Source organism: Condylura cristata, unplaced genomic scaffold (assembly GCF_000260355.1).
Source record: "Condylura cristata isolate star-nosed mole 26May11 unplaced genomic scaffold, ConCri1.0 scaffold00004, whole genome shotgun sequence".
Taxonomy (NCBI): domain Eukaryota; kingdom Metazoa; phylum Chordata; class Mammalia; order Eulipotyphla; family Talpidae; genus Condylura; species Condylura cristata.
The window spans coordinates 71,389,500-71,413,503 of NW_004567105.1; the positions used below are offsets into that span (position 1 = coordinate 71,389,500).

At 48.3% G+C, this 24,004-nt stretch overlaps 1 protein-coding gene across 1 annotated transcript in view; it reads right to left on the reverse strand.

Moving 5' to 3' along the window:
- CMTM7 (CKLF-like MARVEL transmembrane domain containing 7) overlaps positions 1-23,997 on the reverse strand; it is a 38,358-nt gene extending 14,361 nt beyond the window's left edge. The window contains exon 1 of the mRNA XM_012735043.1: positions 23,809-23,997. Within this exon, the coding sequence (XP_012590497.1) occupies positions 23,809-23,967 (159 nt within the window). The 5' untranslated portion in view covers positions 23,968-23,997. The remainder of the gene's footprint in view (positions 1-23,808) is intronic.
- Between the last annotated feature and the right edge of the window lie 7 nt (positions 23,998-24,004).

Sequence of the window (24,004 nt, forward strand, 5' to 3'; positions counted from 1 at the left end):
TGGTGCATAGATTTTCCATGGAAGTGTGTTGAGTCAATGAGTAAACAACTGAGTAAATGCAACAGTCCATCCGTTTCCGGAGGCCCTCCTGTGTTCCAGGCACTGCACTGGGCCCCCTTCCCACCCTGTGCGTACCGGGAAGAGACAGGTGAGGAAAGGAAGGTGGGCCCTCGCCCCGGGGAGGTCCTCACCATCACACATGGGATGAGACCAGTATCTTTGCTCTTCTGACACCAGAAACAAATAGGGCTTTAAACCCAGGAGCCAGGGGTGGTAGGGAAAGGGGTGCAAACACACAGCCACACGTTCAGATGGAGATCAGGCCAGACGGAGGCCTGAGCTCCAAGTGGGGGGCCATTTGTGGCCACCTCTGCCTACCTCTATCTAATTGTGTCCACAGTTTACAGGGTGGGGGACCCCACCAGTAGGGTAGGCCTTCAATAAAATATGCAGAACTGAATTTGGGATTAAGCTAGATTCTCCCAGTGCTAACACGGTGGGCCACACAGCCTTTTATCTGCAGTCTTTTATCTGCAATCACTTCCCCTGAGGCTCCTGGGGTTAATCTCAGGAGGCAGCACCAAACCCAGGGGCTTCTTTTTAGCCACCTGAAGAGGGGGCAGGCTGTGGGCCACCATGACAAGCAAACAGAATGCCCAGCACTTCAGACACCTACTGAAATATTTATGGATGAAATAAAACACAGGACCAGATTTGCTTCACAACAACATGGGAATGCTTTAAAATTAGATTATGGTGATGGCTGCACAACTGTCCATTTACTAAAAAGCAATAAATTTAAAACCAGTAGCTTTTATGCTCAATAAAGCTACTAACAATACTATGAAGGATTAAATGGATCGGGACAGTCATAAGGACTGGCTAGGAAGTGGTGGTTGCTGCAGCTGTGTGAAGGGCTCATGGGGTTCCTTTGGCTCATCTGTTTCTATATATGTTTGAACTTTTCTGTAGTAAAAAAGCTGAAGACATAATACCCAGAAAGCTCTGACAAATAACTACCACAGAGAGAACAGGGGAGGGACTGCTGGGTGGGGATTTGCAGCCATTCCTCTTACCAAAAAGGCATGCATGGAAATTAAAAAATCATTTTTATTTTCAAAGCATCCTTACATTATCCATTTCTTTGAGCAAGCTGTTCAGGCTGTTATGGGACTTGACCTGAGAGTAGACAGCGATTTTTGGTGCCTTTTGATAAAATGAATTGAAAGTGCAACGCGTTGTTCACTTTCCAACCACAGACAGACCAGGACAGTAGCGCCACATTCACCAGCGAATTCACCTGTCTGCAGCAAGAACACCCAGGGTCTGATGCAGCCACAGGTGAGCCAGGTGGACAGCTGCTGCCTGCAGCGTTTCATAACTCTTGAAGCAAGGAGGACTGAACACAACTTGTCCAACTCTCTGGGAAGAATACGAGGGACATTCTGGAGCAGTGTTTTCCTGTGACTGACTGGAAGAACACCCCAGCTGCTGTGATCATCCTGGCAGGGGCACAAGGAGCATTTCTAAACCCCTGAGCTATCTGGAAATACAGGATATAATTTTATAGGCAAAAAACAAAAACAAAAACAAACAACCCTATGTAAGCAGAAAAAGGAATAAAAAGCCTTACACTATGATGAGGCTGACTCCTTCCAGCCAGCCCAGTGCCAATGAACAGGCAGGCAGACCAGCTGCCCGACCCCTCGGCTTCATTCCTTTTTAAACCTTTCCTTGGCCCGGATCTTAGACACCTTTGATTTCCTGCTTTCTAGAGACCAAGCAGCTACTTAAAAAGAAACCCTTTCCTCTGTTTGGAGGTTCCTCTAACTGCTAAACACGGAGCTTCCTTACGACCCAGCAATCCCACTCCTAGGTATCTACCCAAAAGACACAAAAACACTGATTGAAAAAGATACCTGTACCCCCATGTTTATTGCTGCTTTATTTACAATTGGAAAAACATGGAAGCAGCCCAAATGCCCAAAAGTAGATGACTGGATAAAAAAGATGTGGTACATATATACAATGGAATATTACTCAGCAACCAAAAAAGAGAAACACATGTCTTTTGCAGCAACTTGGATGGAGCTGGAAAAGATCATGCTTAGTGAGATAAGCCAGAAAGAGAAAGAAAAATACCGGATGGTTCACTCATAGCAGGAGTATAATGGACCAGGCGAGAAAATAACAAAAATAATGAACAACCATATACCAGAGACATTCTGTGGGGGCGGAGTGGGGAATGGGATCGAAAACGGGGGTGGGGGGGAGAAGGGAGGGAAATGCATGGGACTATGGTGGTGGCACAGGGGTGATTTGGTGATGGGAAACCCGCGGGGATTACAATCGAGATGGAAAAAAAAATGTGCAAAATGATGTAAAAATAAACTTTGTAATAAAAATAAAAATAAATAAATAAAAATAATACCAGTGCAAAAAAAAAAAAAAAAGAAACCCTTTCCTAATTGACTGTCCACCTGAACTTTTTTATTTATTCACTTATGTTCCTCTCTGCGGCGCCTCTGCCTGGTTGGCATGGAGGTGAGCACATGCAGGGGCAGCTCGGGGCAAGGCAGGTTGTCCAAGGCATCATGAGCAGGCCACCACTCAGTCACCTCTCAGGCAGGCAGGAGAGCTGCTGGGCACCCCTGAGCAGTCAGTGTACTGGTGAGTGGGTATCCTCTCCAGCCCCTGCCACCCGACTCGGGACTGAGCCCCTCATCACCTACCCACAGGAGCACCCCCATGAACCAGGGCCACCTCACAACACCCTGGACCTCCCTGATATCCAGCCTGGTGACAATACCATCTCTGCCCCAGCCAGTCCGATAAGGCTCTGGAGATGCCACCCTCTCTCATCAGAAGACAAGGCCAAAGCAGGACAGTCAAGAGATGCGACATCTGATGAGACGCCTTCGTACCATCACTTACACACTTTGCACACTACAGAGCAATACTATGAAGTCCAGACTCACAATAATGCCTGCAGATCACACCAAGGAATTGCTACAAGCTGCCCTTCCAGTATTTATGGCCACTTTCCCATGCCCAAGTTGAAGGTGACTGCTGGCCATCCTCCATCCTTTACTTCCACTCCCCTCGCCAAACTCAGGTTTCTGGACCACTGTCGCTTAGAAGAACTTTCTGTGATGATGGAAATGTTCTCGATGTGCCATGCTGTCCAACAAGGCAGCCAAGGACCACTAAGCGCTTGAAATGTGGCTAAGTGAGGCTGAAGAATCGAATTTTTAATTTTAATTAAATTTCAACTGGCCACATGTGGCCGGAGGGTACTGGGTTCTACAGTTTTAGACCCTCTGCAAAGCATTCTTTGTCCTTCTGTTCCCCAGATTGAAGGGAACCTCTCTTCCTTCTCTGGCACCCGTTCCCACTACTTTCTAGCATCTACCATATCCTTGCAAGTCTCAAGTTTCTCAAGAGATGGAACTCACGTTAGATCCAGGTAGAGTCTGAGCCTCCTTAGGTCTCTAAAGCAGCCACTCATGAGTGACCTCACCAAGGGCACGTCCTGATGGGATCAGACCTCTGTCCCTGCTGGGGTAAAGTATCGGCCATCTCGGAATGGCTGTTTATAGACCAGGGCGGTGTGTGATCCTCCACAGATACTGGCTGCAACGGTCACCCATTCTGTTCTATGTCAATCCCATTTTATTTCCAACAGGTGGATTTGCCTGATACAATTGCTTCAGCTCAATGGCAAGCAGCATCGTGCTGGCTACTCCTGCTTTTCCATGCCTCACTTTCTTTATTTAGATAATAGCGAGGATAATACACATTACAAGGACAGTATGAGGACAAAATCAGTTAACATGTAAAGAGCTTGACCACAAAGAAGCTGGCAATCATATGTGAAACAGTATCAACATGTAAGGTTGATGACTGAGCCTGGATCTGGAAAGCACCTCTGGACTTAACATCAAATGATTAAATATGTGTATCTTTTGACCCCATAATGTCATCTCTAGTAAATTATCCTCTCCTATCCACTCAGGAAATCGAAAAATTAGAAAAAGATACATAGCCATGCACATGTTGACTAAATGAAATGATGGCTTATCATCAGGATAAAATACAATTAGCCATTAAAACATATTTTTTCATGTAAAGAGAAAATAATCAGAAACAAAATTAATACTCCTATCACCACCAATACCCCAATACCTAGAGAAATGTTACCTAATGTTAGTTTAGCTAACACATTTAAAGGAAATTACCATCAATACAATGTTAACAGTGGATATTTTGGGGTGACAGCATTGTGGGTGTTCTTTTCCCTTTGTGCTTTTATCATATTTTAAAAACATTCACATTGAAAATACTGCTAGTCTCATGATTATGGCAGATATACCTTTGAACAATTTTGCTTTAATAACAAGGGAAGCTATTTATGATACAGCAATAAATATAAGAACATTTCCCAAGAAAGCTGTGTAGTACGACTGGCTGAAAATGTAGACATCGAGAGATAAAAGTGGAAGCCAAGCGCACAGTTTTAGACCCTTGCAAAGCATTCTTTGTCCTTCTGTTCCCCAGATTGAAGTGAACCTCTCTTCCTTCTCTGGCACCCGTTCCCACTACTTTCTAGCATCTACCATATCACGCAGGTTCTAACTCTGGACCTGGGGCAGGAGGCAGGTTCTCAGGATAATCTGTTTATGCTCAGGACCCTGTGGCCCACAGGCATTTCCCTCACAAGTGTGAGGATCTCACAAATGTCCTACTAAATTATGTACTTGATCTAATTACAAGGTTATACCTTTATTACTTTTGTTTTTCTGTATTTCCAAATTCTAATGACCACAGTATTCTCTTAATGCTAATTTGTACTTCAGTCCTCTCCCACATTCTAATGTTGACACTGGAATTCAAATTACATCAGCTCTTTGCCAGCTTCCATCCCTCCCCCCAGGTTATAAAATCTGGGGTTAGTCTTAGAGCCGGTAAGAGCTTAGAATTAAGCAAACAGTGCACATTAGTTTACGGCTGGGGAAAACATTGAAAATTTATTAAATGTTCTTGTTTAAGACTCTAAGACCTAGATAACTGCATAAAATCAGGTCAGACTCCTATATGCAGCTGGGGGAGGAGGTAGTATTTCCCAGAGATTCCCTGATGAGGTGATGAACAAAATAAAAAGAATTTGACCGCCTAGGAATCTTCTCCAGAACCAGGCAGGGCCTTATAGCCCTTGCTGGGATATGAGCTTTTTTGCAAGGTGCTGAAATAATAATGACAATTATTTTCCCAAATAGCTAATAGTCATGAGGGGCTATTGCTACATAAGCTCGGAACCATGTGCCAAGCATAGACTTGTTGAATTTTTGCAAGAAGCCTAGGGAAATACATACTAATATTACCCCCATTCTACAGCTAAGGAAATGGAAACACAGACAGGTACCTGCCCACACACTGTGCACAGAAAAGGGCTTCATTTCTTCCCACTTGGCTCTAGAATGTGATTAACCAGAGTACATCTTTCCTGCCTCTTTGATGTTCTTTCCCAAGTTGTGCGAAAGTAGGGCGCGAAGAGTAGGGTGGGTGGGAATGGGGCTGGGGTTTAGAGGCTTAAACAAGCTCCCCAGTAACCCCCTAGGCTATTATGAGCCCTTTGACTGGGAATGAAGTGTATAAAGCCAGTTTTAGTATGATGTGATGGATCACGTTTCCCCCAGATGACCACAGCAATATCCCCATTTCACATACTCCCAGGTTCCCCCACCCCTTGAAACCAGAAACCTGGCGGCAGTCTTGGGATTGGTGGGAGCAACTCTGAGGCCCTGGGCCTTGATAACTTCCTTCTGGCCTTCAGCATTTGAAAGTTTGCCCTGGGCCCCTCCCACGATGTTAGCAGGAAACACATCTACTCGGAGACACCAGTGTGGCTGTCTGGCAGTTAGCACCATCTGTGACACGCACAAACCAGTCATCCAGCCCCAACTTCTAAGTTTTCCCGGGCTCAGCTCACTCACTGTGGAGCGAAGACAAGTCCCTTTCACTCAGTCCTGCGTTCCTGACCCACAGAATTTGTGAGCATACGAGGTTGTTTTGCATCGCTACATTTTGGGGTCATCTATAGGCAACCACAGTAAGCTGGAGTAGGTACTTGAACCAAAAAAAGGTCCCGCTTGGTCTGTTTTGAAAGTAGAATATGAATTTTTCTGGGTTTCATGTTTTGGTTCTTTGCATAAGGAAGTTGAGCTCTGTCCAGAGGGCAGTGATGGGCCCAGATGAGAGAAAACACCTGCACTTACACTTGGGGCTCTGGCGGAGGGTCCCCCCAGTGGGGCGGCTCTTGGAGCAGGCTGGGCTGAAAGGCAGCTGTAGGCAAAGTTCTACAGGACTCCTGTGGGGGACGTGCGCCTGGGTCGAGAGGTGCCGCCTCCCCCTGCACCACTGAGTGGACACTTTTCTTGAATCATCCAGATTAGAGGTTCTACTAAAATTACTGGGCCAGGATGCTCCGCGCTCGCTAAACATGAAAAAAAAAAAAAAAAATCCAGCCATGGGCAGAAGTGACTTTTGGGAATCCTTGGATTGAACTTCCCTGCAGCCCTGGGAATCCAAGAGACAGAAACAGGAGCACAAAGAACTGCCCCCTCTTCATCGTCTGGGCCCCCCCACCCTCCAGAGTGCCACAGGGATGTTTGTCCTGCTAATATGCGCTCTGGGACAATGCAACCTCCGGCCACTCTTCTCAAGCTGCTAGCTTGCCAGTCCCAAAGAATGAGAAACAGGGGGACAGTGCTGAGTCAGTCCAGGTACCCCAGCTGAACCCAGCCCAGATTTGATAACAGAAGCTAGCGCGAAGATGGGGGAGCCAGGCTGGGTCAAGATGGGCCACCCAGTCCAGCAGACTGGTTGTCAGTCACATGAGCAATCCACACTTAGTGTGTCCCAGGCTGCCTGGCTTTGACTGGCATGCAGTCGAAGCTCACTGAAACATCTATTTTCAGAATTTCTCTGGGTTCCCAGTGGGGCAACCTAAGTTTTTTAAATGCAAAGAATGAAGTTATTGATTAAAGTGATTGTTTATTGAATATTAACCATGTCACATCCTGGTACTTAGCACACAAGATTACGCAGGTTTTTTTTTTTTTTGCATGCAGAAGAACTGGGATATACAGGCCAAAAGTGTGGGAGGGAAGGAATTCACCAAGGCAGAGTGGGGAGCAGAACAGGCCAATCTCCCGAAATACACTGCTGAGGGGAGCAGTGGGTGAGGCAAGAGAGGTCTGCTGCGCCCTGTGGGTCAGCTCCCTGGCCGGGGATCAAAGTCAGGCCATAGTGATAGCACTGAGACTTAGCGCTGGGCCACCAAGGAGACTCTGATTTTCACTTTGCCAAAAAGAATCCTATGGAAGCTCTGAGGCAGAGGAATAGTATACTGCTCAGTTCTTTGACCACTATCTGGGAAGTAAATATTTGGAGAAGTTCTGGGGCCAGCACCAGCAGGAAGCCTGGCATCCCTCCCAGGGTACATGCCCAAAGTAAATGCCTGCTGAATTTCAGAATGTGGGTGTGGGACGGCTTGATTAAAAAACCCAGGCAGCAGAATGCCAAATTCAGGTGTACCAGCCCGAGAAAGAGAAATCAGTCTGGGGTTAAAAAGTGACAAAGGAAATACACAAGCATCATTTAAGGACTGTAAGCCCGTGTCACTGATGGCAAACCACAGTTGTGAAGGCTCCCTGTGGTATCCAGTGGAGGAGGACACTTGAGTAGGGTCCTAACCCCCCAGTCAGGGTAAGGACATCATGGCCGGCACCCTCTAGGTCAACAAACACAAACACAATCTAGTGGCCAATTAACCTTTAACCTCCCCAGGCCGCCATTTCCTCACCTTTAAAATAGGTATAAAAATGAAACCTACCACCTAGTGGTGACATGCGGATTAAATGAATTGGTTTGGGCTCAACATTTAAAGCAGCCTGGTCCTGTATTCATACACACTCCACAGATGTTAGGTATTAAAACTCCTTGAGGTTTGTTGGGAGAGTAAATAGGACGTCTGAGGTGTAATTAGCACAGAGGAACACTTCATTGATGATTCTCCTAAGTAGTGTCACCAGAACATAAACATGATATAAGGGCAGTTTCGACACAGTCCTTGACACCAGTATCTTAGAAGAAAACAGGGACAGATGTTGTGAGGGAGGTACAGGTTGTGAGGAAGGGGGACTGGAGGAGGCAGGCCCAGCACGTCCTCTGTGAGAAGCAGATGAGACTTTGTGGGGACTCATAGGAGGCTGGACTCCAGTGTGGAGAAGGGGCAGTGAAGGCTTGCTGCAGAGAGAACACAGCAAAGGCAGGCATATGGGTGTAAAGCCCTGTGCAGGGCCTCCTTAGTGGTGCAAGGGGCTCAGTCTCAGCACTGAAGCTATCACCAGCCACTGCAGCACAAGTTCGATCCCCGACCAGGGAGGTGACCCACAGGGTGCAGGGGACCTCTGTCTCGTCCGCTGCTCCCCTCAGCAGTGTATTTCAGTAGACCCGCCTGTTCTGCTCCCCACTCTGTCTCTGGTGAATCCTCTCAACCCCTGCACTTCTGGCCTGCACCCCAGCACAGGGCATATGTGGGAGTAAGTGAGTTGTCCAAACCCCACACACTTGATAAGGGACATGATGGGGACAAAGATGGCAGGGAGGGACAATTCTAGGCAGAGAAAACAGATGTTCTGGGGCTGGGGTTACAGTAGGGAGCCAGCAAAGGTTACTGAGCACAGAAGAGCCAGAGGCAGAACTGCACTTAGAGGTAACTAATGGAGGGGCAGGGTGTCCGGGGGTGGGGGAGAAGGGCACCAGGGTCAGTAGCAGGAGGCTGTCAATCCTACCAAGGTAGTGAGGACTGGGATCAGCGTGCCAGCCAGAGAAATGGGCTGATGAGACGGGTTGGAGGGGCGTGGCAGGTGGCACTGAGATCCCAGGGGACCCTGGGTGGTGTGGGGTGTCCCCCACCCCCACATCATCCCCATTTCAGACACCACACTGCTGTCTGGGGCCAAAAGGAAACTCCCTTTGCTAACTCAGTAAGGAGGTAGCTGCCTCAGATTCCTGACAGGGTCAGAAGAAGTTGACATTCTGGCTGTCCAAACATGGCCACATATGAGAAAATGCTCGGATCCTCACAGGGTCTAAGCCAGCCAAGCCAGCTGAGAGCTGTCTGTTCTTGCTCTTTGACCCAGTAGTAAACAGCTCCCCAGGAAGTCAATGGCTCCCATCCGCCTTCTGGCTGCCAGTAATTTTAGAGAGCAGAGTGATTTACCACATGACCTGCTCCTTTTGTAACAGGGTGGTCGCCAGAATAGGGGAGGTTCCAGATTGCCTGCCTGACTCAGGGGAGGGCGGAGCTAAGCAGGAGGGAGAGGAGACTCCAGAGGAGGAAGCAGGATAGAGAGCCAGGAGGAGACCTGAAGGAGGCCCAGAGAGACATGTGAAGAAAAGGCTCTTGTTTCTTGGTCCTGCACTGGGTGGAACAGATGTGGGTGGGGAGGCGACTATGGCAGCATTTATCTTGATTTTGATTTTGCTCTTTTCCTCTCGGACTTGTGTGGCCATTTCTGCCCCTTTTCTAGGGGCCCCCACCAGAAGGTGTTTTAGACTTGTGGTGGGCTTTCGGCCTTGCTTTGGGGTAGAATTATACCCATGAGGGGATGGGTAACTTCGGATGTTTGATTTACTATGTTCTTTGTCTTTTCTGTATTGCACACTCATTGTATTAAAGTTCCTTTTCATTAAGCTCTTATATGTTTTCTCTTGATGTGGCAGATGGCAGAACTTATTTAGAGCGGGCAGTTTTGGGGGCTCTGGGGTGCCCCTCTCCCTGCCTTGTAACTTCAGACAGGCAAGTTCAAGGGGCTACAGTGTGGGCCCTTTCTTCCTGCTCCAGACTTTTCTATCATGTGTTGCTGTGACCTGTGCCCCCAAGTTCAGTGACATCATTTCAGGAGTGAGACACACTGAGGCAGCCTCTCAAGTGCTTACCTTCTTTGCTCTCTTTCTTTTGAGTCATCTGAGTGCCAGATGAAAACAAAGACCTCCACTGAGAAAGTTCCCCAAGTTCCTTGGCCTTCACAAGGTGAGGCTGGAACCTGGCCACGCCTGCCCCTGCCTCTTATTTCCCCTCATCTCAGAGCTGCTGCAAAAGCTTCCTGGTGGTGAGACAAAGAGGGCCATTTAGTCCCCAGTGAAGCAGATCTGCTTCTGCTCCCGCTTGGATGCCTTTGGAGGAGACAGGGAAGAAGTGAACATGAAAGAGACACGAACCAAAGACTCGCCCTAAACAAAGCCTCCTCTCATACACCTGCAAGTGGGGAACTACTGGCTCCCATAAATGCCAAGCAGATAAACTTTCATCCTAGGGCAGAGATGTGGCTGGGCATTTCACAGCCCTTATAAGGTGAAAAAAATCAACTTGAATCTAGCAACTGGATTATGTATAAAATCCTGAAGAGTTGACAAGAAAAAGATCCTAGAATAAGTGAGTTCATCAGTCGTGGGTTGCAAGGTCAATATACGAAGTGTAACTGTATTTCTGTATATTAGCAATGAACACCTACAATTAAATATTAGAAACAACTGGGACCATTTACTTCCGCAACAAAAACATACTTATTAGGTATCTTTAATTTTATAGTGTGCTGAAAGCTACAAAATACAGATGAAAGAAATCAAAGATGAAATAAAAACAAATCAATGGCAAGGTATGACATGCTGATAAGATACAAATTGCTAACAATTCTCTCAAAATTGATACAGATTCACAGAACCCCAATCAAATCCTGGCAGGTTTGTGAAAGACCATCTAGTAAATATTTTAGGATTTGAGGGTCTTACAATCGCTATCGCAATTACTCAGCTCTGGTGCTGCATGTAACAGCCACCAGCAACACATAAATGAATGGGGTTGGTTGTGTTTCAATAAAACTTATTTTATTTTATTTACATGAAGGCCAGAGCTGGATGATGGGTTATGGTTTGCCAATCCCTGCAAATGTCCAATGTACTATCATTTATAACTAAAAAATTCAAAATAGGGAGCCTCCCTGGAGGTGCAGGGATTACAGACAACGCTATCAAACTATCGCCAGCCACTGCAGCACGAATTTGATCCTGGCCAGCCAGGGAGCTGACCCACATGGAGCGGCACACCTCGCCTGTCTCACCGGCTGCTTCCCTTGTTACAGGGCAGAGAGAGAGGGGCCCGCCTGAACCCCCAAACCCGCCGGCTCTAAGTAGGTTCTGCCATCCACCGCATCAAGACAAGCCATAAGAGCTTTGATGGAAAGGAACTTTAATACAATGAGTGAGTATACAGCACAGAAAAGATAAAGAATATAATTTCTAAATCAAACATCTGAAATTACCCATCCCCTCGTAGGCAAAAATCAACCCAAAAGGGATTGGCCCAAAGCAAGGCCTGAAAGCTGCCACAGTCTAAAGCATCTTCTGGCACGGACCCATAGAAAAGGGTCAGAAATGGTCCCCAGGCAGGGAGGTGACCCACATGTGGGTACAACATTTGGATTGTTTTGAATTTTAAATAAGATTTATTTATGTATACAAGTAGGCTGGGAGGGAGGTGAGAGGATTCACCATAGTGGGGAGCAGAACTGGCAGACTGAAATCCACTGCTGAGGGTGTAACAGGGTGGTCCCCAGAAAAAGGGAAGTTCCAGGTTCTCTACCCCACCCAGAAGGAGGTTGGAGCTGAGTAGAGAAAAGAAGAGAAGAGAAGGAATCTGAGGAGGAAGGAAGCGGAATAAAAAGGAGACATGTTATTGAGTAATGAACATTTTCTGGACGACAACTGACAACGTGGAGAAATGCCAGAGCTTAAGAGACCCACCACTAGCTGATTTCCACGGTTCATACCTCTTCTCTACTTCACCACAAAAGTTCATTTTATGAACTGCCCAAAAGGTGCAACGGGTTAAAGCACCACATTATGAAGCTCTCCGAAGCCACTGCAACACATGTTCGATCTCCAGCCAGGGAGGTGACCCACATGGCGTGGCAGACCTCTCCTGACCTACCCACTGCTCCCCTCAGCAGTGTACTTCATCAGTCAGCCTGTTCTGCTCCCCACTCTGTCTCTGGTGAATCCTCTCACCTCCCACACCTCCGGCCTGTACCCCAGTTCTGTAAGCATAAATAATCTTAAAAAACACACACACACACACACAAACACCGGACCACTCCTTTGAGCCTGGGGACCGGCTGGTGATGGCGGGCTGGTGACTCTGCTTTCATGCCCAAAACAGGAGCCAAAGCCAGGCTAGCAGCCCCGGATCACAGCGGGAGCTCTTCCATATCTCCTCTGAGGATGCTGCAATCCCCAGTCTTGGCACAGACCACAAAAGTCAAAATACTTAAAAAAAGTAACTTAGGTGGAGTCTCACTGTAAAGTGTTAGGAAAACCTTAACCCATTAATTTTTCTTCAGTTTTCCTTAAGTACTCAGAAGAATATATGAATTTTCATTTGGTTAAGTCTAAAAGAACTTTTTCGTTAAGTATAATATAAAAAATCTAAACGAGAGATTTGTATCATATAATGAACATTCTATCTCTCCTCTCCCTCTGCAGTGCCTAAAACAACGGACACTCAGCAGGCAATGACACACTAACCTGTGCCCAAATTCTCTGTCCAGAGGTGGGAGCCGGATCTGCCAGGTTCTCCACTGTATCTCCAGCACCTGACAGCTGGCACAGACCTGGCACTACATAGATACCCGACAAAGCGAGGGGAGCAGGGCCCTGCCAGGCACGGCGCTATGCCTGGGGCCACCCCAAAGGGTGAGCAGCTGAGCCAGAAATCAAGACTGAGAGGGCATTGCCATGTCTGGCACGTGATTGTTTCGGTCTTAAATCCAACAGTGATGCCACAGTTTGGCCCTTCCTGGTGTAGCTTTAACTTAGCAGCCCCGTTAATAAATTGACAGGCACTTCCCTCACTGGGCGCTTTTTGTTTGCTTTAGCGTACAAACCCACTGTTTTGACTGTGAGTCAGTGGAAAACTGTCGGCTAAACTAAACTGAAAGGGCTCTCAAACTGGCAGTCAGAAACTCTTGATCAGAAACTCTGTGTGAGCAGTCCAGCCTCTGCTTACGGGGGGGCCCCCACCTGCATTCTCAGCCTTTCCCTCTTCTGCCCAGAGACTCCCCGCTTCCTGGCCTGCAGGTCTAAGCTGTGAGCCCCAGGTCCCTCGACATTCTGTGACTGGCAGGGGGATCCATCCCCCAGCTAGACTGCACCTCCCCTCCCCCCTCACCCCCCACTTCCGACATGTCATTATGCAAGCACTGCAACTCCAGGCTGGCTTTATGGAAAGAAATACCACCAGTAGAGGCTTTGGTAAAGAAATATGCTTGCATTCATTCATTCACTAGTTCAAAAATACGCAAGAGTACTTTGCACACTCCAGGAACCCTTTTGAGAATGAGGCACCCTGCGGTAACCCAGACAGAAAGATTGCAGGTCTTGTGCAGTTCAGTTCAGTTCTTGGGGGAGAAGACTCCCAGAAACAAGTGACAAGTGAGGATGTGAGAAAGGGGATTTGCTGTGAAGAAATCAGAACTGGACAATAGATACAATGCTGGGAGGAGAGAGGGAGGTGGAATAAAAGGAACAGCCCCAAACAGGCAGGGGTGAAGGAGGGGTGTGTTCGGAAGCTGCTTCAGGAGCAGAACAGGGAGCAGAGGGGAGGCAGTCTCCAGAGTGGGGTTTGTTTCTTCTCCATGAGAACAGAAAGAAGAGAATAGAGGGTCCTGCTTCTTTCTTGAAAGCTCAGACAGGAAGTGACAGATACCACTTCCACTCTCATTCCTTTGGTAAGAACTGGCTGCACAGCCAAATTCATACACAAAGGCTACAGGAAACCTCTGTTTCCTGACTGCACAGCTGTCAACCTGAAACACCCAACACCGTGACACAGGGACATGGGCTTTTGGTTAGCACCTACATATTCCTGCTGCCGAGCTGAACCCTGACTGCGTAATTACTGTGAATTCAGATCTGGACAAGAAATACGAAAAACAGTAGTACCTAAATGGTAGGGCTCTTGGGTGGATTAAATGAGGTCATTCAGATCAAGTTCATAGAACAGGACTTGGTCGGTAATTAGCTGTCAATTTTAGCCACACAGGTGGCATTAAGTGAAGACTTTTTGCACAAGGGACTTTTGTGTAAACATAAGCACTAAAAATTGAGAAAGGTGCACCTCGGTCCAAACACCTGTTCTTTTGCCTTCATCATTACTACAAAATGCTGAGAATCAGAGGTGCCCCATCTCTGCTATCAGACACCAGGAATCGTTTCCTCTCGTGATGACCTGCGTTCTTAGGAGTTAATACAGATACTGTCAGGTTATTTATGCTCCCATGATGATATCTGTGATATTTCCACAAAAAAAAAAAATAATAATCACAGAAATAATTTGACTCCCTATTGATTTTATTTTTTATTCCTTCCTACTTTGCTTTACTTAGGAGTTGGGGAAAAAAATAACAGAGCTGTTTAGGTGAACAGCAAAGAATAGGATCAAAAGTCTTATGCGGGCAGGGCAGGGGGCCCTCCCTGGTGGTGGAACAGGTTAAACTCAGTATTATGAAGCTATGTGCAGCCACCTCAGCATGAGTTCGATCCCCAGCCAGGGAGCTGACCCACATGGCGCAGCAGACCTCTCCTGTCTCGCCTGCTGCTCCCTTCAAAGTATATTTCACTCGCTCTGTCTGTTCTGTTCCCTACTTTGTCTCTGGTGAATCCTCTCATCCCCCATACTTCTGGCCTGCACCTCTGTTCTGTATGCATAAATAAATACATTTAAAAAAAAAAAAAGTCAATGCAATCTGTTGGGCACCTGGACAAGAATATTGATAAACTGCTTTATAGGTGGAAGGAAGCTGCAGTCTGGTTTTTATGCTCCCAAAGTACACCAGCTTAGCCTCGGCAGAGAGCAGACAGACAGGAAGCACTTCCGAGGGCTCCTTAGGGACACAAGCAGGCACTTCACTGGTGCTCAGCGGGCTCCCTTGGGAGATGATCCACCCACGACAGGGAGGGGAGCAGAACAGGCAGACTGATGAAGTACACTGCTGAGGGAGCAGCATGCCGCACCATGTGGTCACCTCCCTGGGCAGGGATCAAACTCAGGCTGCAGTGGCAGTGGACAGAATCACAGTGCTGTGCTTGAACCCACCAAGGGAGACCCCAGATGAGGATTTTTTATGCTTTAGTATGGCTCTGGGAAGAACCAGAGTGCCACACAGAAGTGTGACCCACCTATCATGAGGAGTGAGTTAACACATCTGAAACTCCTATGGGGACGAGTGGCTGTTACCTAAGGGGCCTCAAAGATAGATGCTACTGATTGCTATTAGTTAAGTACTCATATTACCGTCTGTCAGGATAAGTTCGAAAAAGGGCTGCTGCTGCCTTCTTAGGAGACTAAGGAAAATCTAAGAGAAAGAGGTAAATAAAAATATAATGAGGCTATACTAAATTTAGTAATTTTCTCTGCTTTCCAGAAGGTTCCAATTACTCTGCATCTAAAAACACTGAATTCATTTCTTCCTCTCCTCCGCTTCCCCTTCCCTTCATGAAGGAACTTGGTTTTCTGTCTTTGAAAAGGATGATATTCTTTTCTCATACATTTCACAGATACCCTTTCTATGGTTAATATCTGGAAAGCGACCAATCAACTGTAGATTTTGGCTAAAGTAAAGGGAAGAAAAGAGTGTCTTTCCTGGGAAAGGAGGAACCACATCCCAGCCTTTGTGACTAAAACACAAATCTAGGAAATAATTTCTCTGTCAGGGGCAGAGAAACTTGTCCATTAATGATTTCCGCCTGGAGCACAGGATGGGCCAGCAGTGGAGAGAGACCCCACCCTTTTGTTCTAAAAGACCCGGGCACCAAAACCCAGCCGTCAGCACTGGGCTCGCGGCCAGAGCCAGCCAGTGCCAGGGGTTACCAAGGATCCCAGTGAGGAATGCAGGAACGCGGGCAGCAGCCGCCAGGGAACCAACCAGCCCAACGGGTGACAAAGAAAACGAGCGTGTGGCCAGCGGCTGTCAAAGGGAGGCGACCACGGGTCAGCCGCACTCCGGGCCACGCGGCAGGCAGATGGCTCAGCGGAGGAAACAGATGGGCGCCTGGCAGTGCTAAGTAGGAGGCACTGGCCCTGAGAGGGGCCAGGGGCTGCAGGAAGGGAGCAGAGGAGGTCTTCTCGGAAAGGGGAATTTGAATTACCACATGCCCACATGGAGAGGCCTTCAAGTGAGGCCTGGGATTGCCCTGAAGGGGCCGTTGGGTGCTGTGTAAGGTCAGAGCACCCGGGACTCTCCCCAGGCTCACAGGACCGTCTACTGGGCCCTCCCAACTCTGCAGCACGCTGGACCCTGCAGCTGGTGTTCTCATCAGCACCACCTCCTCTGGGCCAGTGGTTCTCAGTTTGGGGACAAGTGGTTATTTGGGGAACCCTGAAGTGGAATTCTTCCTAGCAGTTAAGAAAATCACCTGCTCCATATCTGAAAAAATAAGGCTGGTCCCCGTGTGCCCCTAGCATTCTTCAGTGTATGCTAGCACACAAGACTGACGTGCAGGTGACTTGAAAGCGTTATAGGGCATCTCAGGTCAAGGCTCCGTTTCAAACCATCGGACTGCGATAACATCAAGGCCAGCATTCTTTTTTCAAACACTCTGATCCTTAAAATAATTATTACTATTACATTTGGCTCCAGGCAACTTTTGGATGATGAAATCTAGACAATTCAAAAAACATTTCTATATTTATTTTCTTAGATCATTATTCATTTTTGCATAATATTTGACGGGGAGGAATCAAATTTCTAAGTAGATAATTTTTTAAAGCCATCATGTTCACAAAGGCAACAAGCTCTGCATTTCTCTCTGTAAAAGGTCATTGTGATTGGCTCTGAGGAAACATCTATGGACTTTTGCAAGCCAAGACTGCCCTACAAGGAAGTTCACCGAGGTCTCCTTTGCACACAGGCAGAGAGGAAGTTCATTGGGGGAAGGAGCTGGTCATGCAGGCTGTGGTCCACCCAGGCTGGCTACAGCACTGTTAAAAAGTACATTGTGGGCCCTCCCTGGTGGCGCAGAGGGTTAGGGCACAGTACTGCAAGCTAGCGACAGCCGCTTCAGTGCGAGTTTGATTCCCACCCCAGAGGTGACCCATATTGCGAAGCAGACCTCTCCTGACCCTCCCGCTGCTCCCTCAGGAGCGTAATTCAACAATCTGCCTGTTCTGCTCCCTACTCTGTCTGTGGTGAATCCTCTCACTGTCCCTGTACCCCAGTTCTGAATGCATAAATAAATAAATCTTTAAATATTCATCATATTTAACAAGAAAGCATTTTGCAAAATGTGCACAGATCATCCTTTCGTAAAATACAAAACACGCCACCCAGATTATGCATGTATTTTTATACTGTACAGTAGTATAAAATTTTGTTTATGTTTATTATATATATTAATGTTTTACATCATTATATATATATATATATTACATCATTCCTCATTTTGTAAATTTTTCATCCCAGTTGTAATCCCCAGGGACTTCCCACCACCAAGAAGTAGTATATAATTTTATTTAAGTTAATCTCTGGCCCTCCCTGGTGCACAGCGGGTTAAAGCACACCACTGAGAAGCTAAAGCCACTTCAGCATGAGTTCCATCTCCACCCCGGAAGTGACCCACATGGTCCAGCAGACCTCTCCTGATCTGCCAGCTGCTCCCCTCAGCAGTCTACTTGACAGTTGGCCTGTTCTGCTCCCCACTCTGGTGAATCCTCTCACTACTCCTGCACCTCTGGCCTGCACTCCAGTTCTACATGCATAAATAAATAAATCTTTTTAAAAAATGTTAATCTCAAGGGAAAGGAGGTGGGAATCCATTTCATTGTGTTTCCCAAAGTTTCTAAAATAAGCATTACTGCTGTCGTTGGGAAGAAAGCCCACAATTTTTCTTAAATTGTTTTTATTTATTTCATCCTCGATGGAAAGCAGTTCCTCTTTCTTGGACCAGGATTGGGTTTGGGGACCAAAGGATCTCGGCAGCATGGTTCTTTGCTGCCTTCAACTAACTGTCCAGCTTCCAGAAAATAGGATAGCAGATCGCATTTGGGGAGCAAACTGGTGCTGCCCTGCTATACAGATGTGAACCAAACACAAGGGGTGGACCCTGCAGGGTGACACCGGTCATGCTTCACACACAGCCTAGGCACAGCGACACCAGAGGCTGAGATCCCCCAGAGTCTAGCTCCATGTGGGAAGTGGGCTGTGATTTCGCCTTGGCCTCCTGGACGGTCTTCCAGGGAGCATCTCAAGTAAGAAAACTTATATACTCTCCCCAAACACTCATCCTGGGTCGCAAATGCAATCTCACCAAAGACAAAACATGTCTTCAGTGTTAATCCTGTAACAAAATGGATACACAATACACTCCTCATCCCTTGACAGGCAAAAAGTTCTCACAGGTTCCAAAATGACCAGTAGGGGGCACTACAGCCCTGGGGGTGAAATGCACCATAATCTTGGTGCATTGATAGCAACATGCTGCTTCCCTGATATTCTCTGATCCGTGATCCGCTGGTCTAGAGGGCCTTTGGGGGGTGTGGTCCCGGCGTATTTCTCCAGTCTCCTCCATGCCACTCTCACCTCTGTTTTCTCCAGACGGAGAGCTACTGTCTGCGCTTTTCCTTCCTGTAATGCTGTTCCCTCATCCTTTAACTGCCCCTTCTTCAGAAACCCTGGCTTTACCTCCCAGACAGATGAGACCTCCTGGTTAATTCTTTTTTTTTTTTTTTAAGATTTATTTATGTATGCATACAAGAACTGGGGTACAGGCCAGAGGTGCAGGGAACAAGAGGATTCACCAGAGTGGGGAGCAGAACAGGCAGATTGACTGAAATACAATGCTAAGGGCAGCAGTGGGAGAGACAGGAGAGGTCTGCTGTGCCATGTGGGTCAGCTCCTTAGCGGGGATCAAACTTGCGCTGCAGTGCTGCGCTTTAACCCGTTGTGCTACCAGGGAGGGCCCCTGGTTATTTCTTTATGGTACAGAATACCTCTCTTTCACAGCTTTTGTTCCAGTTTATAATTCTATATTTATAATCATTTGATTACTGTTTATTTTCCCGATTAGAGTGTCAGGGGGACAGGAGCTGATCTGTCTTGTTTACACTTCTTTCCACAGTGCCCTAGCATATGGTAGGTGCTCAAATATTTGCCGAATAAATGAACAAACCTTCTGGAAGACATTTAGATTTCCATCTTTGCTGCTTATGAAACTACTTTCTGATTCTCCTTCCATATTACAGTTCTGCAAATATCATGGTCTCTCTTTTTCTGCCATGGCAGAAAGGGTCTATCTCGTTAACTGTTGTATTTCACATGCCTCACACAGTTAAGAGCATAGCAGCTGCTCAACAAATAAGGTGACATCCTTTCTAAATGTTGGAAGTGGGGAGGTAAGAACAAACTAAATACTGGCTCCTGTCTGGCTAGCTACCTCTGTTTTTTTTTTAAGATTTACTTATTCGTGCATACAGAACTGGGGTACAGGCCAAAGGCTCAGGGGTGGCGAGAGGCCTCACCAGAGACAGAGTGGGGAGCAGAACAGGCAGATCGACGAAGTACACTGCTGAGGGGAGCAGCGGGCGGGTCAGGAGAGGTCCGCCGCGCCATGTGGTCACCTCCTGGGCAGGCGGGGATCGAACTCATGCGGAAGCGGCTTTAGATTCTCAGTGCTGTGCTTTAACCCGCTGCGCCACCAGGGAGGGCCAACTACCTCTTTTTTACCACACCAATATACGTATCCCCAACTTACACACACCAAGTAAATGGGGCACGCCAAAGCCTACAAACTCACTCTGATGACTCAAGAGTCAACTCAGATGTCCCCTTCATTTCCCTTGCAGAGGGCAACCACCGGCCCTGAGGGCAACCTCATCTTTCCTTGCTGAGGGCAACCCAGGGCGCTGTCATCTCCCTGGAAAGAGGGTTGGGGACTTGCCTGTCGCCTGAGCAGAATCACAGCCTTGTTTCTGAAGACAGGGGATGGCTGTGGCACTCCTGGTGCCCACTGAACAATGTCACTGACGGGGAGCGTTGGTGAGACCACCACAACCCGGGTGTCTGGATGCCTTCAAATCCTCGACATCCCTCCCAGGTACCCTGTGATGCGAGGAGACCTGGTTCTTTAGCTCAGACTTTGAGTTTTATGGGTGTACCTTCCTCCCTCTAATAGAGGATGCGGGGGGACATCAGGGAGTTTCTGGAGGCATAGCTGTACCCTCTCACCACGGGGCCTCATTCAAAGTACTCCCTGCACTCTTCCCCACATTGAATTTTTTAAAACAGACTGAGACACAACTCATACATGTAAGCATACAGTTCAATGGTTTTATTCAGTTTGGTGACCCATGTTAGAATATTTTCATCCCCCCCAAAAGCAACCCCCTACCCAGTAGCAGCATTCCTCACTGTTCCTAAACCCCCCAGTCCTAAGCAACCACTGATCTACTCGCTCTATAAGTGAAGTGCCAGAGCTGGGCATTTAACACAAGCGGAGTCACTTCTCACATGCTTCAAACCTCATCCAAATTGCAGCATGTATCTGAATTTCATTCATATTTTGCATAATATTCCTTTGTGTGGTTATATCATATTTACTTATCCATTCACTAGGTGGTGGGCATGTGGGTTGTTTCTACTCTGGTGAAGATGAATAATGCTGTTGTGACCCTTCACGTACACACACGTTTCCTTGTGTGGCTGCATCACTTTACGTTCCCATGGGGTACATCTGATTACTTCCCATGCAACCCCCCCCCAACATCTCAGCCATTTGCTATTATTTCTATTTCATTGTTGACATCAACTGGGTGTGAAGAGGCACGTCACTAAGCCACCCCAATTCTACTAACAAGTGGGTCCCTGGGGATGGGAGGCCAGCCAAGCCTAGGTTGGCCCAGGCTGCTGCTGAGAGCTGATGTATGTTAGTAGCTCAACCTTTAAGCTAGCTTCCTCATCTGCCAAACACGTTACCTCACTGGATTCTGAAAAACATCTAAGAACATACACCGTATACAGTATGTCATGTCCAGTGAGAACAACAGGAGGGCTCAACAGAGAGTTATTCACATAAACAATAACAAAAAACCTAGTTCCTGAGATGCAGCAACTGACTGTGCCTCTAGTCCATAGCGGAAGACCAAAGAAATGAAACCACTGTGGCCACAGAGTCATAAGGATGCATTGAAATGGCATGTCAGGCACCTCCCTGCAGGCGCAAGGGAGGAAAGTGCAGTACTATGAAGTCATCCACAGTTGGTGTGGCACTGAGTTCGATCCCCAGCCAGGCAGCTGACCCACATGGCGCAGCAGACCTGTCCAGTCTTACGCGCTGCTCCCCTCAGCTGTCTATTTCAGTAGATCTGCCTGTTCTGCTCCCCACTCTGCCTCTGGTGAGTCATCGTCTCTCAACCCAGTACCTCTGGCCTACCTACACCCAAGCTCTTGCATGCAGAAATAAATCTTTCTTCCTATTTTCTCACCTTCTCATTTTGTGGCAGTGGTGGTGGACACAAGAGACACTCAAAGCAAAGAAAGTTCTCCAAGGGAACAGCCTTTCAGTGCTTTCTTAAGGTGTGTGAAACAGGCCGTGGTGAGAAGACCTAGACTTTAGGGGATGTCTTCAGAATGCAAGTGAGACATCAATGGTCCAAATTTGAGACACAAGAGACACTCAAAGCAAAGAAAGTTCTCCAAGGGGACAGCCTTTCAGTGCTTTCTTAAGGTGTGTGAAACAGGCCATGGTGAGAAGACCTAGACTTTAGGGGATGTCTTCAGAATGCAAGTGAGACATCAATGGTCCAAATTAGAGTACCCACAGAGTACCCAATGGTGGCAACAGTTTAGCTACTTCTACACAAGTATTTTCAAGGTAAGGCAAGTGAAAAATCAAATGTCCAAGCAGGCACCCCAGGAGAGGAGAACCAGAACGGGAAGGATTTAGCCAAGAGGCCCAAGTAGATAGTCCTGAATAGCTCTGCTGTCATATGACCACCCTCCAAGGCAACTTCATTCCCAGAAGGTCTGCCCAAACCAGCCTGCAGTCACAAGGGCCTCCCCAGGGAAGGAGGATGGTGTAAGAATTTTGTGGGGGTGGTTTTAAGAAGGGCACACAGAGAACCAGCCCTCCAAGTCCATGGTGCCTTCTTTGGCATGGACCTCGGGGTGTTACCTAGCACAGGGGCTGTGGACAAGTGGCTGGTGGAGGAGTTTAAAGTGATGTGGACATTTCTCTACCATCTTGGCCTGTCAAATTAATGAACCAAGATGGCAGCTTCTGATCTGATATTTGTCCCACTAAACTCACCTGCCACGGATGATATGACTTTCAATGTTCACGACTTCACTCACGTTTTAAGGATGGGGCCGATCAGCGCTTTTAGCCTAAGTCAAAAACTTCTTGCTCAAAACCAACAATGCTGAGAACAACTTTTTTTTTTGTTAGTACCTAAGAGCCTCTACTTCCTAATTTTTAGTTCATCTACAGACCTTCTTTTAGACAAGAGGAACACAGCCCCTATACCCCAGGTCTGGGTCAAGTAGGAAACAAAACCCCACACACACTGGGCACCCCAGTAACACTGCTGTGGGCGCTGGCAGCTCTCATCCGGAGTCCAGTCCCCGGTGCGGGCTATCTCTGCAGGCCCCAGCTTCAGGGTCCTGGCCTTGAGGCTAGGCCCAAATTCCTTCCTCCACAGCCCTCTTCTAAGCCCTTCCTCCACCATTCTAGTTGCAAACCTTCCAGTGAATGCAGAGTCGCAACCAGCCCCACCCAGTTTCAATACACTTTCAACAAATGGAAAAGGTGCTTAAAAATAAATACTTTTAAGGAAGAAAAAAATGGGGAAAGGAAAAAAGGCCGAGTGACAACGCGACACTTCGCCAAGGTCAGCGTCTAGGGTGGAGGGCCCCTGTGGGTCTCTCTCAGAGTCCATCCCTTTATCTTGCCTGCTTCCACAGGTGACCCCCCATCCCACAGGCGCTCCACACCACTCCAGCTCCCCAAATAAGTTTTGGCTCCTCAAAATAGGCCTTGCCCATTGGTCATCTGCTTTTCAGGGGTTCCCTGTGACCTGGACTCTCCGTGGAAACCCGAGCAGGTAGGGGTCGGGGGTTGCTGTCCCAAAGGTCTCACCCAGTTCTTCCCTCCTCGCTGGGAAACCGCACGGGGCAGGAAAGCCCGCTGCGCTGCGCAGCGCTGGGAGGAGAGAGGAGGCCTGGGGCCGGGAGGAGGTCGAGTTTCGAGCTTCCGCGCCGCCGCCAGGGCGATTCTTCCACACCCCCTCGCCATCTCTCCCTCGGTTCCCCCATTCCCACCCCCACCCCCACCTCCTGGCTCGGGTTCGAAGTAGCGCGGCCCAGAGAAGAGGAAGGAAGACGAAAAGAAACTTTTGCGCTCGGTTTCTATCGGAAGGCGGGGTAGGCCCCGGAGGGGTGTCAGGGGAAACTTGGGTGCCTGGAGATCCGAGCTCGCGTGAGCTAGGGCGGGGTGCGAGCTCGGTCCCGGCGCGGCGGCTGCACACGCAACTTCCCGGGAGGAAGCCTCGAGAACTTGCTCACGCAGGGGTCTCCCGCCCGCGGCGCGATGCCCAGGCGGCTCCGCCCGGCTCGGGTTCGCGGCGCCCGTCCTCCCGGGATCGCTCCCCTCGCGGCCACTCTGGCCACCCCCGCGCGAGTCCCGGCTCTCGCTTACCATCTGCGCCGCTTTCAGCAGGGCCGAGTGGGTGCGGGGGTAGACCGGGTCCAGCAGCCCCTCCGAGGGGCTCGCCCCCAGCTGCCCCGAGCCGGCCCCGGGTCCGAGCGCGGCGCCAGTGCTGCACGTGGTGCGGACGAGTCCAGCTCCGTGCGACATCGCGCGGCTCCAGCCCGCGGCCACCTTCCCCGGCCGC